Source organism: Microtus pennsylvanicus, chromosome 13 (genome assembly GCF_037038515.1).
Source record: "Microtus pennsylvanicus isolate mMicPen1 chromosome 13, mMicPen1.hap1, whole genome shotgun sequence".
Classification (NCBI taxonomy): Eukaryota; Metazoa; Chordata; class Mammalia; order Rodentia; family Cricetidae; genus Microtus; species Microtus pennsylvanicus.
In genome coordinates, this window is record NC_134591.1 from 26,191,830 (window position 1) to 26,205,337 (window position 13,508).

At 44.6% G+C, this 13,508-nt stretch overlaps 1 protein-coding gene across 2 annotated transcripts in view; it reads right to left on the reverse strand.

The window, feature by feature from the left end:
• Hacd4 (3-hydroxyacyl-CoA dehydratase 4) overlaps nt 1-6,568 on the reverse strand; it is a 28,756-nt gene extending 22,188 nt beyond the window's left edge. Inside the window, exons 1-3 of one of the 2 annotated variants that reach the window (XM_075946773.1) lie at nt 6,429-6,543; nt 4,253-4,356; nt 1,468-1,595 (exon numbers count right to left, since the gene is read on the reverse strand). In XM_075946773.1, coding sequence (XP_075802888.1) covers nt 1,468-1,595; nt 4,253-4,356; nt 6,429-6,466 — 270 coding nt within the window. In that variant the 5' untranslated portion in view covers nt 6,467-6,543. Of the gene's footprint in view, nt 1-1,467; nt 1,596-4,252; nt 4,357-6,428 lie in introns of both variants that reach the window. The other variant, XM_075946774.1, reaches the window with a different exon arrangement.
• Nucleotides 6,569-13,508: the final 6,940 nt, after the last annotated feature.

Here is a 13,508-nt window from a genome sequence, read left to right on the forward strand (position 1 = left end):
ATAACCTTTGGTTTTGAAAATTCTGGGTTACTAAGAAATTAGTAATAGCCATTTTAACCTAAAAACAAAAACAAAAAAAGACCAAAAGCCCTTTGAGGAGAGTGAAAGTGAAAAGCTGACTCAGTTTATACGAACATGATACAGCCACTAGTGAATAATCCCATGTAACAGGACCCGGCTCTCGTGTAATCTGAGTCACTGGTTCTGCTCTCCAAGGTTAGCGTCTGCTGTGCACGTTTCGGCATTTTCAAAGTGCAGCAGGCCCACTAGGTCAGCAATACCAAATCTCGTTTCTCAGTGAATCACTTCTGTGAGTTTGTAAAGTGACATGTTTAAGGAGATCCCACGTAGCACTTGGCTGGTTAATATTAACCTAACTATATCGTACATTATAACGTTTGATATCTCAACACCTAGAATGCCTTTATTCTAGTGAATAGTTCGCCTCTGGTTTTGTATACTAAGTAAAATTAGATCCACGCCATCTCTTTTACAGCGTTTGTGTGTGTGTCTGTGCGCTTGTGTCCCCACACCATGTACTGCAGTTCGTGCATGGAGGCCAGAGGACTGTGAGGACCAGAAGCTTGGGTCCTCAAGCTTGGCAGCACCCAGCCATCTCTCTGGTCTGCTCTTGCTGTGTGCATCCGTAAATATTTTCAGTATATGTAATATTAAGTTCTTGCTAGATTCATGAGGATTCTACTGTTACCTGCATCTTTTAAATGTTCATGGTATTTCAAGCAAATTAGCACAGGGACCCACGATGAGCAAGTTTTAAGCTCTATGTTTATGGTCTAAGAACTTCACTGGGTATTTAAATATGTTAAGATTCCAATATTTTACGAAATAGTTTGTTTTCCAGTTTCTTTTGAAGATTCCTAAAATTTTGCTCAGTGAGATGACTTTTCCAAATCCTAGGGTTTTAATGTATGTCCATGTAGTCACCTAGTCCTTATTTTGTCTTTCTCATGGAAACTCTCATTTTTAATTATTTTTTTAGTCGTAATTCAGCAATTATTTCCTATATAGAATGTCTACCAGTAGTAAATTTTCAATCTTCTGTCAACCTGCCTTTAAGACAAGTACTATCATGTTGGGTTTTGATCTCCTATTCTTTCCCATCAATGGCTCAGTGGCTATGGTGGTATAACCCCACAGTGGCCAGTAGAAGAGCCAGGCCTCAAACCCAAGTCTAAAGGCTTCAACTCCGAACCTGTACACTGTCTTATCTGCTTCAGAAGGAGACCCATGGGAAGGGGGAAATGGCCGTGGAATCTCCAGGACAGAATCCATGCAGCCACAGGCTGAGCAGCGGCACTCTCTAAACACTGACAGTAGGCCATTCTGACTGCTGTAGTTTAGGTAAGGGCATCCTGTGTATGAATCTTGCCATAAAATCACTACGGACTATACATCGGACAGAGTCAAGAATTAAAGAGTCTATAATAACAGCATGATTAAACTCACCTGCAGAAACCTTGGGAAGAGATGGTTTGACTCAATGCCAATATAAATGTGCAGCAGCTCCAGGAGGGATATGGACTGGCAAACCCGCATAACCAGCCCGATGGCATAAAACGTGTCGACCATTGAATCTGTGTCAGTGACAGAGATGGGCACAGTGAGTCAAAACCGCACCAGAGTGCATGCTTGCGGAGTGCTGCAAAATACACCTGAGACACACTTATTGTTTGTGCAAAGATCACTCTAAATAAACTGTTAAACTGTAGCCGTGAGGTGCAGCCCCACCAAGTACTGGGGTACTTACAAGAAGTACTGTTTAGTACTTACAAGAAGTACCGTGGGACTTATAGGAAGCATGTGGATACTTACAGAAAGGCATGTATAGTTCTTTTTTACTGGTCCTCTCCCAAAAAGAACTGAAACTCATGAAGTCTTCACAGCCAGAGTTGTATTTATTCCCATTATGTGAGATTCTTACTCAATTCCCACATAAATATAATCAGACAGAAGCTTACCCCCTTGGGGTGTAGATAGTTTGGGAAAGAACTTGCTAAAAAAAACAAAAAACAAAAAACTGATGTGCTCGGCTTTTTCGTTAACAACAACAACAAAAAAAAAAAATCCAGAGAAATTTTATAGAAAAGACACTGATGAAGCTGTGATTTCAGACACCAAGTCGATCTGCGCTTCGGTCCTGACACATTGGACTAGTGACTTTGGGTTTGTTTTAAGCACTGAATTGTGGAGTTGTTGTTATTAGAAGATATAAGTGAGATGTTCTTAGAGGTCCTCAGAGGGAATAATAATAATAATAATAATGACAAACTTATTGCTTTAAATCTTAAAATCCTGCCACATTTAGAAACTTCTAGTGGTGATTTTTCTATTTTTACTGTTTCCAGGTATTTACATGATTATCACTGACCAGGTATTAGGGTTTATTTTCTTGGTGTCTCTGTAAGATACGTGCTGTTCTCACGATGCTCCTCTCAGAGGCAGTTCTTTACACACCAATAGTCCATACTCTTGACCCACTGCCTGTGCCATTACACAGTCCTGACAGAAGAAGGTAGTGGGGCATACAAGTTCATTGCCTAGAGCAATGGTTCTCAACCTAGGGCTCAAACACCCCGTTCACAGGGGTTGTATGATGTGGGATTCCCCTCTGCATGCTATGAATAAATCTGTTTATTACCATTGGTTAATAAAGAAGCTGCTTCCGTCAATGGCTTAGTCAGGCTGGAAATCTGAACAGAGATATAGAGAGAGAGCAGGCAGAGTCAAGGAGATGCCACGTAGCTGCTGAAAGAGACAGATACCAGATCCTTACCAGTAAGCCACAGCCTCGTGCCCCTATATAGATTAATTGAAATTAGTTAATTCAAGATATAAGAGCTAGCTAGAAATATGCCTGGGTCATTGGCCAAACAGTGTTGTAATTAATATATTTTCAGGTCTGGAAATGAAAGAGCAGTCTCCTTCTACGATTGCATATCAGATATTTACACTACAGTTCCTAACAGTAGTAAAATTACAGCTATGAAGTAGCAAAGAAATGTTATGGTTGGGGTCACCACAACCTGAGGACCTGGATGAAGGGGTCACAGCATTAGAAAGGCTGAGAAGCACAGGCTGAGGAAATGGAACTGGTTGCCGACTCCATTGTTCTCAGTCTTCTTTTCAAATGAACAAACCATGTATGTTTCTTTAATCATCTATGGCTGCTACAATCACAGCATCATATCATAAAGATGCTGGTGGCTAAAGCCACTTTCCTCACGGGGACACAGGATGTGAGTGACCGGGAGTCTGCCCACACAGCCTCACCTAACCTTGAAGGCACACAACTGATGGCTTCCCACCACTTGTGTCTCAGCTTCTTTCTGTTTGAACACTCTCAGTTCTCCTAGCTGACTCATGTCTTCTGCTGTAGCTCTGAGATCGACAAAGGCAAGAATGTATACATTTTCAATACAGTCGAGACACAGAACGGCTGGTGGCAGCCCAGGAGGCGGTTCTCCATTGATGAGCTCAGCATGGTTTTTTTCCAGCCATGCTCGTGTTTGTTTTTAGCTAAACCAGCAGTTGCTCAAATTGTCGAGTCACCAAACAGTTGTAAACTGTGATGACACTTACTCATGAGGGGATGGAGCACAGAGAGAATGTTGTTTTGACAGTCACTTGGTGATTCATTCTTTAACGATCTGAAATGAATAGTTTAAAGAAACATCTTGACTTTTTAGGAAACTGAAGGGAGCGTATGATTCAAGTCATCAATACCAACTCCACATAGGTAACTAGTCATCAGTGTGCTGTGTCATGTGCGTATTACGTAAGGGGTCAAACGGTCTTGGTGGGGTGCGACATTTGTCATTCAGTTACTGGTAATCTTCAGCTCCCCAAACGTGGGGAATAAAAATCAGTGGAAGAATTTCATTGATTTCTCATTGCTTTGCATAGAATGTCAAGTTGAAATTCATGGATTCCTCAGAATGCATTGAATTTGTGAGTCTGGTGCAGAAGCAAAAAGGAACATCTCAAAGATACGACTTTGCTTCCAAAGCCAGCTGCCTACTCTGGGGCAAGAGAGGTCCCTTCCCATCAGTCTCACCTACTCCTTGCTACAAAAAGGTTTCAGTTTGAAATAATGAAATATGGTTATGGAAAAACAAACTCTAGAGAAGTGAATGATCCCAGGTGTGCTGAACAGAAGTTCAAAATGAAAATCTGTAAGACGAGATAAGAACAAGGAATAAAAGTTAAAAATCCAAACTGCTTCATAGTTTACCTTTTCCAAATGAGAAGAATCTGGCTGTCATATTTGTCAGTATCCAGGAGTGGCCGCAGAACTGGACGAGGTAATAGATGAAGAGGTACACATCCTTTCTATACCTGTAAACACAGGGACACAGAGCTGGACCAGGTATAGATGAAGAGGTACACATCCTTCTGTACCCGTAAACACAGGGACACAGAGCTGGACCAGGTATAGATGAAGAGGTACACATCCTTCTGTACCTGTAAACACAGGGACACAGAGCTGGACCAGGTATAGATGAAGAGGTACACATCCTTCTGTACCTGTAAACACAGGGACACAGAGCTGGACCAGGTATAGATAAAGAGGTACACATCCTTCTGTACCTGTAAACACAGGGACACAGAGCTGGACCAGGTAAGAGATGAAGAGGTACACATCCTTCTGTACCTGTAAACACAGGGACACAGAGCTGGACCAGGCATAGATGAAGAGGTACACATCCTTCTGTACCTGTAAACACAGGGACACAGAGCTGGACCAGGTATAGATGAAGAGGTACACATCCTTCTGTACCTGTAAACACAGGGACACAGAGCTGGACCAGGTAAGAGATGAAGAGGTACACATCCTTCTATACCTGTAAACACAGGGACACAGAGCTGGACCAGGTAAGAGATGAAGAGGTACACATCCTTCTGTACCTGTAAACACAGGGACACAGAGCTGGACCAGGTAAGAGATGAAGAGGTACACATCCTTCTGTACCTGTAAACACAGGGACACAGAGCTGGACCAGGTAAGAGATGAAGAGGTACACATCCTTCTGTACCTGTAAACACAGGGACACAGAGCTGGACCAGGCATAGATGAAGAGGTACACATCCTTCTGTACCCGTAAACACAGGGACACAGAGCTGGACCAGGTATAGATGAAGAGGTACACATCCTTCTATACCTGTAAACACGGAAATGCCATTGGACACATCTTTAAATGTATCATTCACACAGAGCAGGCAGAAGAAAGGTTCCACATCAGAGCTCTGTATCGGGGTCTTTTTTGGGGGGTTGGCTCTCCAAACCCACTAAGGTTTGATGGAACGAACTTACCTAACATGAGCATATTGATTGAGATTGCTGAAAAGCTAAGATAGTTCTTTTCCAGACTTCATTTTCATCTTTGATAAAATTCTAGCCTTGTTTCTCTAATACTTACAGACAGCTTTGAAATTTCAAAGAAACAAGGAAGGAACATGGATGCAAAGGGATTGGTTTGGGCAGCTTGCAGCCCAGTAGCTAGGCTTGCCAAATGAATGATCTTGAAAATGTTGGCTTGCCATTATCAGAGGGGAGTGTTCACAACTGGTCATTTAGTAACTGGACACACCTGACTTTTGAGTACCTTGTGATTAGGTTACTTTCTTCTCCCCCCCCCCCGCCCCGTTGTCCTTGACAACAGAACCCAGTCTCCTTCATCAGACACACATAAAAAGCAATTTAGTTGCTTAAGCCAAAAAAAAAAAAAAAGGAAGTCAAGCTGAGTGTAAAAATGTGTTGTGGATTGCTGGGGAGATGACTAAGAGAAGACTGACAGATTCCTGGTTTCAGGGAGTTCCAAAAGGCGGTGCTTGAAGGGCTCCCCGGTGTGCAGAAGGCTGGATGGAGTGGCCCTGTCAGTGTAAACAAGGACGTCTCTTAGCTGAAGATGGGAAACCTCTGAGACAAGCTTTATAAACTGGGAAGCCGATTCTCTGGCAGTCAACAGATGACCCCAAATGCTAAAGGGATTAGGAAGGGGAAACTCCAACCCAACCAGAATCACCTGGCTGTTGGTAAACACACACCCCAGGCCCTAATTTTTCTGGAATCCCTCCTGTGGTGGGCGTTGCTGCCACTGGACACTCTGAAAAACACCCTGCGCCAAAGTCTAGGACGCCGCAGGGACAAGGAGGAAGGGAAGGACTAGTCGGGGTGCAGCAAGAGGTAGCCAGCCGTGCAGCCTGTCCTTCCATGTCCTCATCTCCCAAAAGGGGGGAAACGGCCCAAGCCTCCGTCCTGAGTTTGAGGAGAAAATACGATCTACTAGCACCAGGCAGGAAGAGCAGCAAATGTTGAACAGAATCCGGGCGTTGCCCAAGAGTGGAAGCCGGTGGGTGCGCTTTGCCCAGCGCCCTGGCCCCTCCCTCCCCGCCGCCCTGAGCCCTACCTGGGCTGCAGCCAGGTGGGCAGCACCGAGGGCCCCATGGGCCACAGTCTACACCTCCAGCGCCTCCGGGAAGCAGCAGGACCGGGCAGAGAAAGCAGGAGGGGCGGCCCAAGAGCCAGGCGCGGAAGGGCGGGGCTTCAACACACTCAGCAATTTTTTTTTGTTGTTTCTTGTTTTTTTTTTTTTTTAAAAAAAAAAAAGGTCGTGAGATGGGCAGGAGATGAAAGCCAAGTTCCTGTCATGCTCCTCTAGGATAACTGGCTGGGGCACGGAAAGTACGCTGAATGAACAAACACATCCTCGCCCCAGGCTTACCAAACTCATCAAACTCATCTGTGGGTGGGGCCCACTAGGAAAGCTGAGCAGGCTCTAACTACCCTCTCCGGGCTGCGTGGATCCCACAGGCTGGTCGGACCTTCTCTTAGAAACCCTGAGTGTTAGGGAAGCACTCAGCCCAACACCTTCCCAAATGGGGGCCAGAGCCCTCCAGAAATCCATCCCTGACACCCAGAGCCCTGACTGACAGTGATGTGCTCAAAGGCACAGCTTTCATCTTGCCTTAATGCAGCTGTCCACGGCCAACACTCCCGCATGCCTTTTCCTGGTTTTTTTGAGAAATGGCATCCCCACCTTCTGGGTTAGTGAAGGTCAGGAGCATCTTCCAGTTACTCTGTTTTTACCAGGAAAAGGGACTAAAACAGCCTCCAAAGTGCTTTTTTTCCCCCAAAAAAACAACAACCAAAATAGGTGGTACAGTTACATACAGTTACTGGAGTTGGAAGGTAGAGCTCCCATCTTACCAAAAGGGAAGTTGTGGCTTTAAGAAATATTGTCACTCACCACAGGTCTCACAGCTGATAAACAGCAGGGTTAGAAGTTAAGAGTCAGCAAATTTTCTTATTGGGCCATGGTTTCCTTCCTCATAACTGTCACTATGTCTGCCTCTTGAAGTGTCCCGCTATTCCGTGCCCTCAGCCAGGAGCAAGCTCCCCTGTCGCCTCAGTCACTTCTCAAACCCACTGCCAGCTGTCGCCCCGTCTGCCTGTCTCTCCGACACACAGGCAGTCTAAGAACATTTCCAATTCACACCTGCAAACCCAGCACTCCAGAAGCTGAGGCAGGAAGATGATCGCAAGTTCAAGGTCAGCCTGAACTACACAACGAGTTCCAGGGCAGCCCGGGGAACAGAGGGAGACCTTGTCTGGGAGGAGGGGTGGGGACACATTTTCAAATCTCTTCTGCTATCACCATCCAGAGCCTGCTCTCGCTCTCGTTCCCCATCACCCTCTTGCTCCATGCACCTTACAGTTTGGCCTCCCAACACTCTGAAAAATGTTCTCAGGGTTCCTGGAGGCCCCTTGACTATTCCTCAGTGTTGGCTTATAGCAAGTGAGCAACTGAGCATTAGTTGAGCTTGTGATGCCCAAGCAGACACAGGTGAGTGTCCCCAAAGCCATCTGCGCCCCAGCCCCAGCAGCGACATAGGAGTTTCTGGGAGGACTCGAGCTGGGAGGGCAGGAATCTGCCAGAGAAGATTCCTTTATCAGCAAACACATCTTCATTCTCCTCCCCCCCTTCTCTTTTCCAGCTCTGCATGCAGCTGTGACTTTTGTCTCTTTGAAGCTTCCTCCCTCTGCTTCCTCAGAGGCCTGCCCTTGGTCAGCTCCTCCTCACACCTACCTTCAGCAGAAACATCCACCATGCATAGCTTCTTGCCTTTGTGGACTTTCTCTCTCTGCTCTCGCTAATACCAGTTCTCTTCTGAGTACCAGCGCTGACTTTGGAACGGTTTCTGGATATTGCTATGTGTAAGTCTTATCATTACTTCCAATTGAAACTGTTTAAAATAAGCTTACTACCTTTCTTCCTAGACCATTGCCTGATTTCCCATAGTGAGGTCACCCCATTCTAAACGGCTACTTAGATTTAAAACTTGGGTGTCATTGTCTCCCCATCCAGTACAATCCTATCCATTAGAACTCCTGCTGACTTCCTGCATTCACACTCTCTAGCACTGGTGTGAGGCAAAGCCACCCCAACCCAGTCTGCATCGTCACCACAGCAGCCCACTGTGTCCTCACTTGACAACTTGGCTTACATCTTTCCGATGCATCTGAGGTTCCATCTTAGTGCCAGATGAAAAACAGGGCAATGAACCAACCAACTAACAACAACCAAACCTTTCCAGTCCATCAGGGAACCCTCGTATTTTTCAAGGAATATGTACAAGAATAACTTATGGGAAATCAGTCGAGATGGGAAGTGAAATTCCTCCCTTTCCTCGGAAGACTCAGTGGTGCGCATGCTCCCTAAGCCTGGCCAGTGGTATGGAGATAGCTTCATCCTGCCTCCCTACTTCCTGCTCTCCCCTCCTTCAGCCCAGACAGAGATTCGTGAGAGGCTGCATTTCTTCCTCTTTTTAGTATGCATGTTATTTTTAATGACGTGTGTCTGAGTGCACACGAGTACAGGTGCTGGGGGAGGCTAGAGGACTCTGGTCCCCTGGAGCTGGATTTAAGGGCAGTTGTGAGCTTACAGAAATAGGTGCTGGGAACTGAACTCAGGTCCTCTGCAGGAGCAGTGTTTGCTATTAACCACCGGGCCATCTCTCCAGTCCCAAGACAGCATTTCTTCGGACATGTAACACCTGTGTTACTCTTGGTACAATTTGCGTGCCACTGAACTGTTCGCGAGCCAGGCAAGGGCCTGGAGATTAAAAGAACACACAAGAAACCTGGGTCCTTTGAAAGGAGATAAGCCAAAGGCCGTTTATTTAAGCTTAAGAAATACCTTATATACCTAGCTGCTGCACAATGGAATCCCCCGCCCCAGGCAGGTGGGAAATTACCACGCCCAAGGTGAAGTAAACAATGGCTAACCACCAGTGTGGCAGAGGGAGCGCAGGATAACTGGAAAATGCAACAAAATGTCTGGCCCTAACTGTCCTGGGGATGAACCCCGGGAGGAGGGGTAGACCCATGGGCCCTACAAAGACTTAAGTCTTTCTCCCAGAGAAATGCTGCTACCTGACCCAACTAGCCACTCTCTGTCACTGCACCTCTATGAATCTTGCACCCTTTACTTTACATGGCTGTTCCACTTCCCCTTCCCTTCTCACAGACCAGCATTTACCTGCCAGAGTTCTATTCATTCTTTAAAGGCTTTCCCAGAGCTTCCTGTGGGAGTCACACTGCGTTAATGTATGTCTACAGTGACACATACCTTGGGGTATCATTACTCAGGTCCACCTTCCTCAACTAGATTACAGAGTCCAAGAAGGCTCTGTTGTGTCTTATGCTCACAGTGAGGACCTGGCAAGTTTACACCTTTGTAAGCACAAGTTTCTTTTGTGAAAAGCACACAGCTCTTGGGCAGATTAAGCAATAAAATGTACGGATGAGAGAGGCTCACAGTATTTAGAGCAGTGGCCGGAACAACAGGTGTCTATGAAGGGGCTGAGGATAGAGGAACCAGGTAAACCTGTGTTTTCCTAGCCCAGAATTTTAACAAAATGAACTCTAGGTGGTGACTGCCATCTCCTGAAATGTATATCACAAACTTCCAGTTGCCTGTTTATATGGTGGCCAGTTGGTTCAGGATATGTATAGTCTTGTCTTTGGAAGGAGATTTTTGTTTTTCCATTGTTGAAACACTTCTGTTGTGTTTCCCCTGGGGACATGTTCACAGTGTTACTCCTCCTAACGAGCATCAGATGAGGGCCTTAAAGAATAGACCACAGTAGAAAGATGGGCTCCAGACTAAACAGAAGCATGAGGAAATGACAACGCATGCTGTCACCACAGATCCCTCGGAGAAACTACATGTAGTGGCTGAAGATGGAGACTGGGTACTTACCCACCCAGCCACATCTACCTCCTTCCCTTCCTTCCTCTCTATGCCCATCCATCCATCCATCCATCCATCCATCCATCCATCCATCCATTCATCCATCTTCCCTCTGTTATTTTTTCCCCTCTCTTACTTGCTTGGGCAGCAAGAGCAGAGACTCTTTAATTAATTTCTCCTCCCTCAGCCAGAAATACCTCTGTAAGAGCCGATTCCTGTCTTACAACAATGACGTTCAGTTTTTGTGTTTACTTCCACCCCTTAGAATTATTAGGGTTCACACTTCCCCACCTCTAATCCTACAGCACAGACTGCTTTCCCTGGTTGCTGGGATAGTGCAGGACCTAAGACTGCTGTCAATCACCCCATCTCACAGGCACCAACAAGCTACTTAAAGCTACCCCAAGATCTCTTTCCATAGTACTTTGCAGCAGTTCATCTATTCTTTTAGTATTATGGGGATATTAATTAGGAACAACCATTCGCTGTGACTGCCTAGGCACACTCTCAGCCTCTGTCATCACTCCTTGGCAGCTGACTCAGTCCTGCATTGATGGAGGAAGGTCATTGGTTAATAAAGAAACTGCCTTGGCCCATTTGATAGGCTAGCCCTTAGGTAGGTGGAGTAGACAGAACAGAATGCTGGGAAGAAGGGAAGTGAGCCAGACGCCATACCTCTCCTCTCTCGTTAGATGCAATGGAGCAAGCAGCCAGGTCAGACATGCTGAATCTTTCCCGGTAAGACACCACTTCGTGGTGCTACACAGATTACTAAATATGGGTTAAGCAAGATATGAGAGTTAGTCAAGAAGAGGATAGATATAATGGGCCAGGCAGTGTGTATATAAATACAGTTTGTGTGTTGTTATTTTGGGGCATAAGCTAGCCAGGCGGCCGGGAGCCAGGTGGCAGGAATGCAATCCGCAACTCCTTCTACACTGCATCTACTTCTCTACAGAAGCTGGGCCATCTTTCTGTAACCACTTCATTCAGAAAGCCAAACAGTAGGTTAAGACTCTGCCTTGCATCATCTTTTTTGTTTGTGTTTGTTTTGGGGACCATTTTTATTTTTGTTTTTCGATATAGGGTTTCTCTGTGTAGCCCTGACTGTCTTGGAACTTGTTCTGAAAACAGGCCAGCTTTGAACTCACAGAGATTTGACTGCCTCTGCCTCCTGAGTGCTGGGATTAAAAGTGTGCACCACCACCATGTGGCTACCACCATATTTCTTTAATGTAACCTTTGTCCTATTCCAAAGCAGGTATCTAGGTTGTTCGGCCATGCAGAAGGAAGTTGGCTGTTGGTTCTGCTTTATTTGTTTGGGTTTTTAGACAAGTCCTCACACTGCAGCCCAGGTTGGAAAAGGCTCACTCTGTAGCCTAGGCTAACCTCAAACTCACCATGATGCACCTATCTCAGCCTCCTGAGCATTGGGATTACAGGAGTGAGCCACCACATCTTAGCAGCAATCTCTTTTGTGATTTTGTGCCAAGGACACTGTCCTTATTCTGTTCTCTTTTCAGGTACTGACCAGTTAGCGGCTTCTGTTTTCCAGTGCTTTCCTCTGTGATGCTCAGGAACAACCAAAACTCTGGGAATGCTTCTTCTCATAACTTTGTCAGTGCAGAAACATGGTCAGATCTGCAAATGATTCAGCCAAGTCATAGAACGAGTGAGTGTTGAAGTGGAGATTGGAAGTTTGGTCTACCTGTGGGTAGTGATCTTAGCTGCTATGCTACATTGGCTTGTTACATAGGATGGTCCAGGATTCATTGGCAAATATTGATTCTGTTTCTATTGTTTATGTATGATAATGTCCAATTTTAACACCATGTAAAACCCATGTGTATAATATTTTTTAAAAGAAAACAGAAGGAAAATCTTGTGACTTGGTGTTTGGTGGAGATTTCATAGTTACTTCTTAGATCTATGTTGGAGGGAGGCTGCTTGTTTGTCCCAGCTGCCCAGAACCAAAATAATCACACAGAAACCATATTCATTAAAGCACTGCTTGGCCCATTAGCTCTAGCTTCTCAATGGCTAACTCATATTAATTTAACCCATTTCTATTAATCTGTATATCACCATGTGGCAGTGGTTTACCAGCAAAGATTCGGCATGTCTGACTCTGGCGGCTCCATGGTGTCTCTCTGACTCTGCCTTCTTCCTCCCAGAATTCAGGTCCATCTTCCCCACCTATCTAAGCTCTGCCCTATTAACAGGCCAAAGCAGTTTCTTTATTCATTAATGGTAATTACAGCACATAGAGGGGACACCCACATCACCTCCCTGTTTCTGTTTAAATAAAAAAGAAGGCTTTAAATTTAACATAGTAACATATAACAGGTATCAAATAAAAATTACAGTTACAATATTTATAACTATCTTATCTTTTATCATAAATAATGAAAACTATATTATTACTATCTATTCTTCAACTCCATCAAAGACTCCAGAAGGATATAATATTACCTAAGTAAACAAGAAGTACATTGTAAGGAACTTCCAAAACTCTAAAATTGACAGAGACATCTCAATGTCTGGACAGTCACCCAAAGTTCTTTTGTATAATTGTATAATTGGGGCACCCATCTTCAGCCTACAGGCCCATAGTATCCAGCAGACTTTTCCATGAAGCAGGAAATTTCAAAGACAGTTCCACCTATATTGGCAGTTTGTCAGTCACTTTCTTCTGTGTCCTGCAGAATATAGATGACTCTATATTTACCTTTATTTCTTAATTATACATTACATTTTTAAATGAGTTACACAAACACAATACCTTAATCAAGAGCAGAAATATATATACATATAACAAAATTGACCTTAAATTTGTATCAATAAACCAAGATCCATACCAATGCAAATATCTATAGCATATCCCCCTTTAAATGTAAAAGGACATTTATAAACAACATTTGGGAATATGGGCATAGTTCTTCTGTCCATACTGCTTCTTGCTGTTTGGGGGCTTTATGGATCAGGTCTTTTATGGTGTATCCTGTGTGCTAGGTTCATCTCACTCAGCAGTTGGGTAAATTTATTTTTTGAGGGTATTCACGGTGACCTTTCAGGGGGTCGTGCTCTATTAAACCATATTGGTTCTAGAAGTAATCCATAGATTCTCATCTTCTGTGATAACAAAAGAAGAACCTCTTTTCCAAAGCAACATATCCTTAGACTAAAATTTTGGAATCAAGATACCTTTATGTTGGTTTAACTTAGCAGCCCATA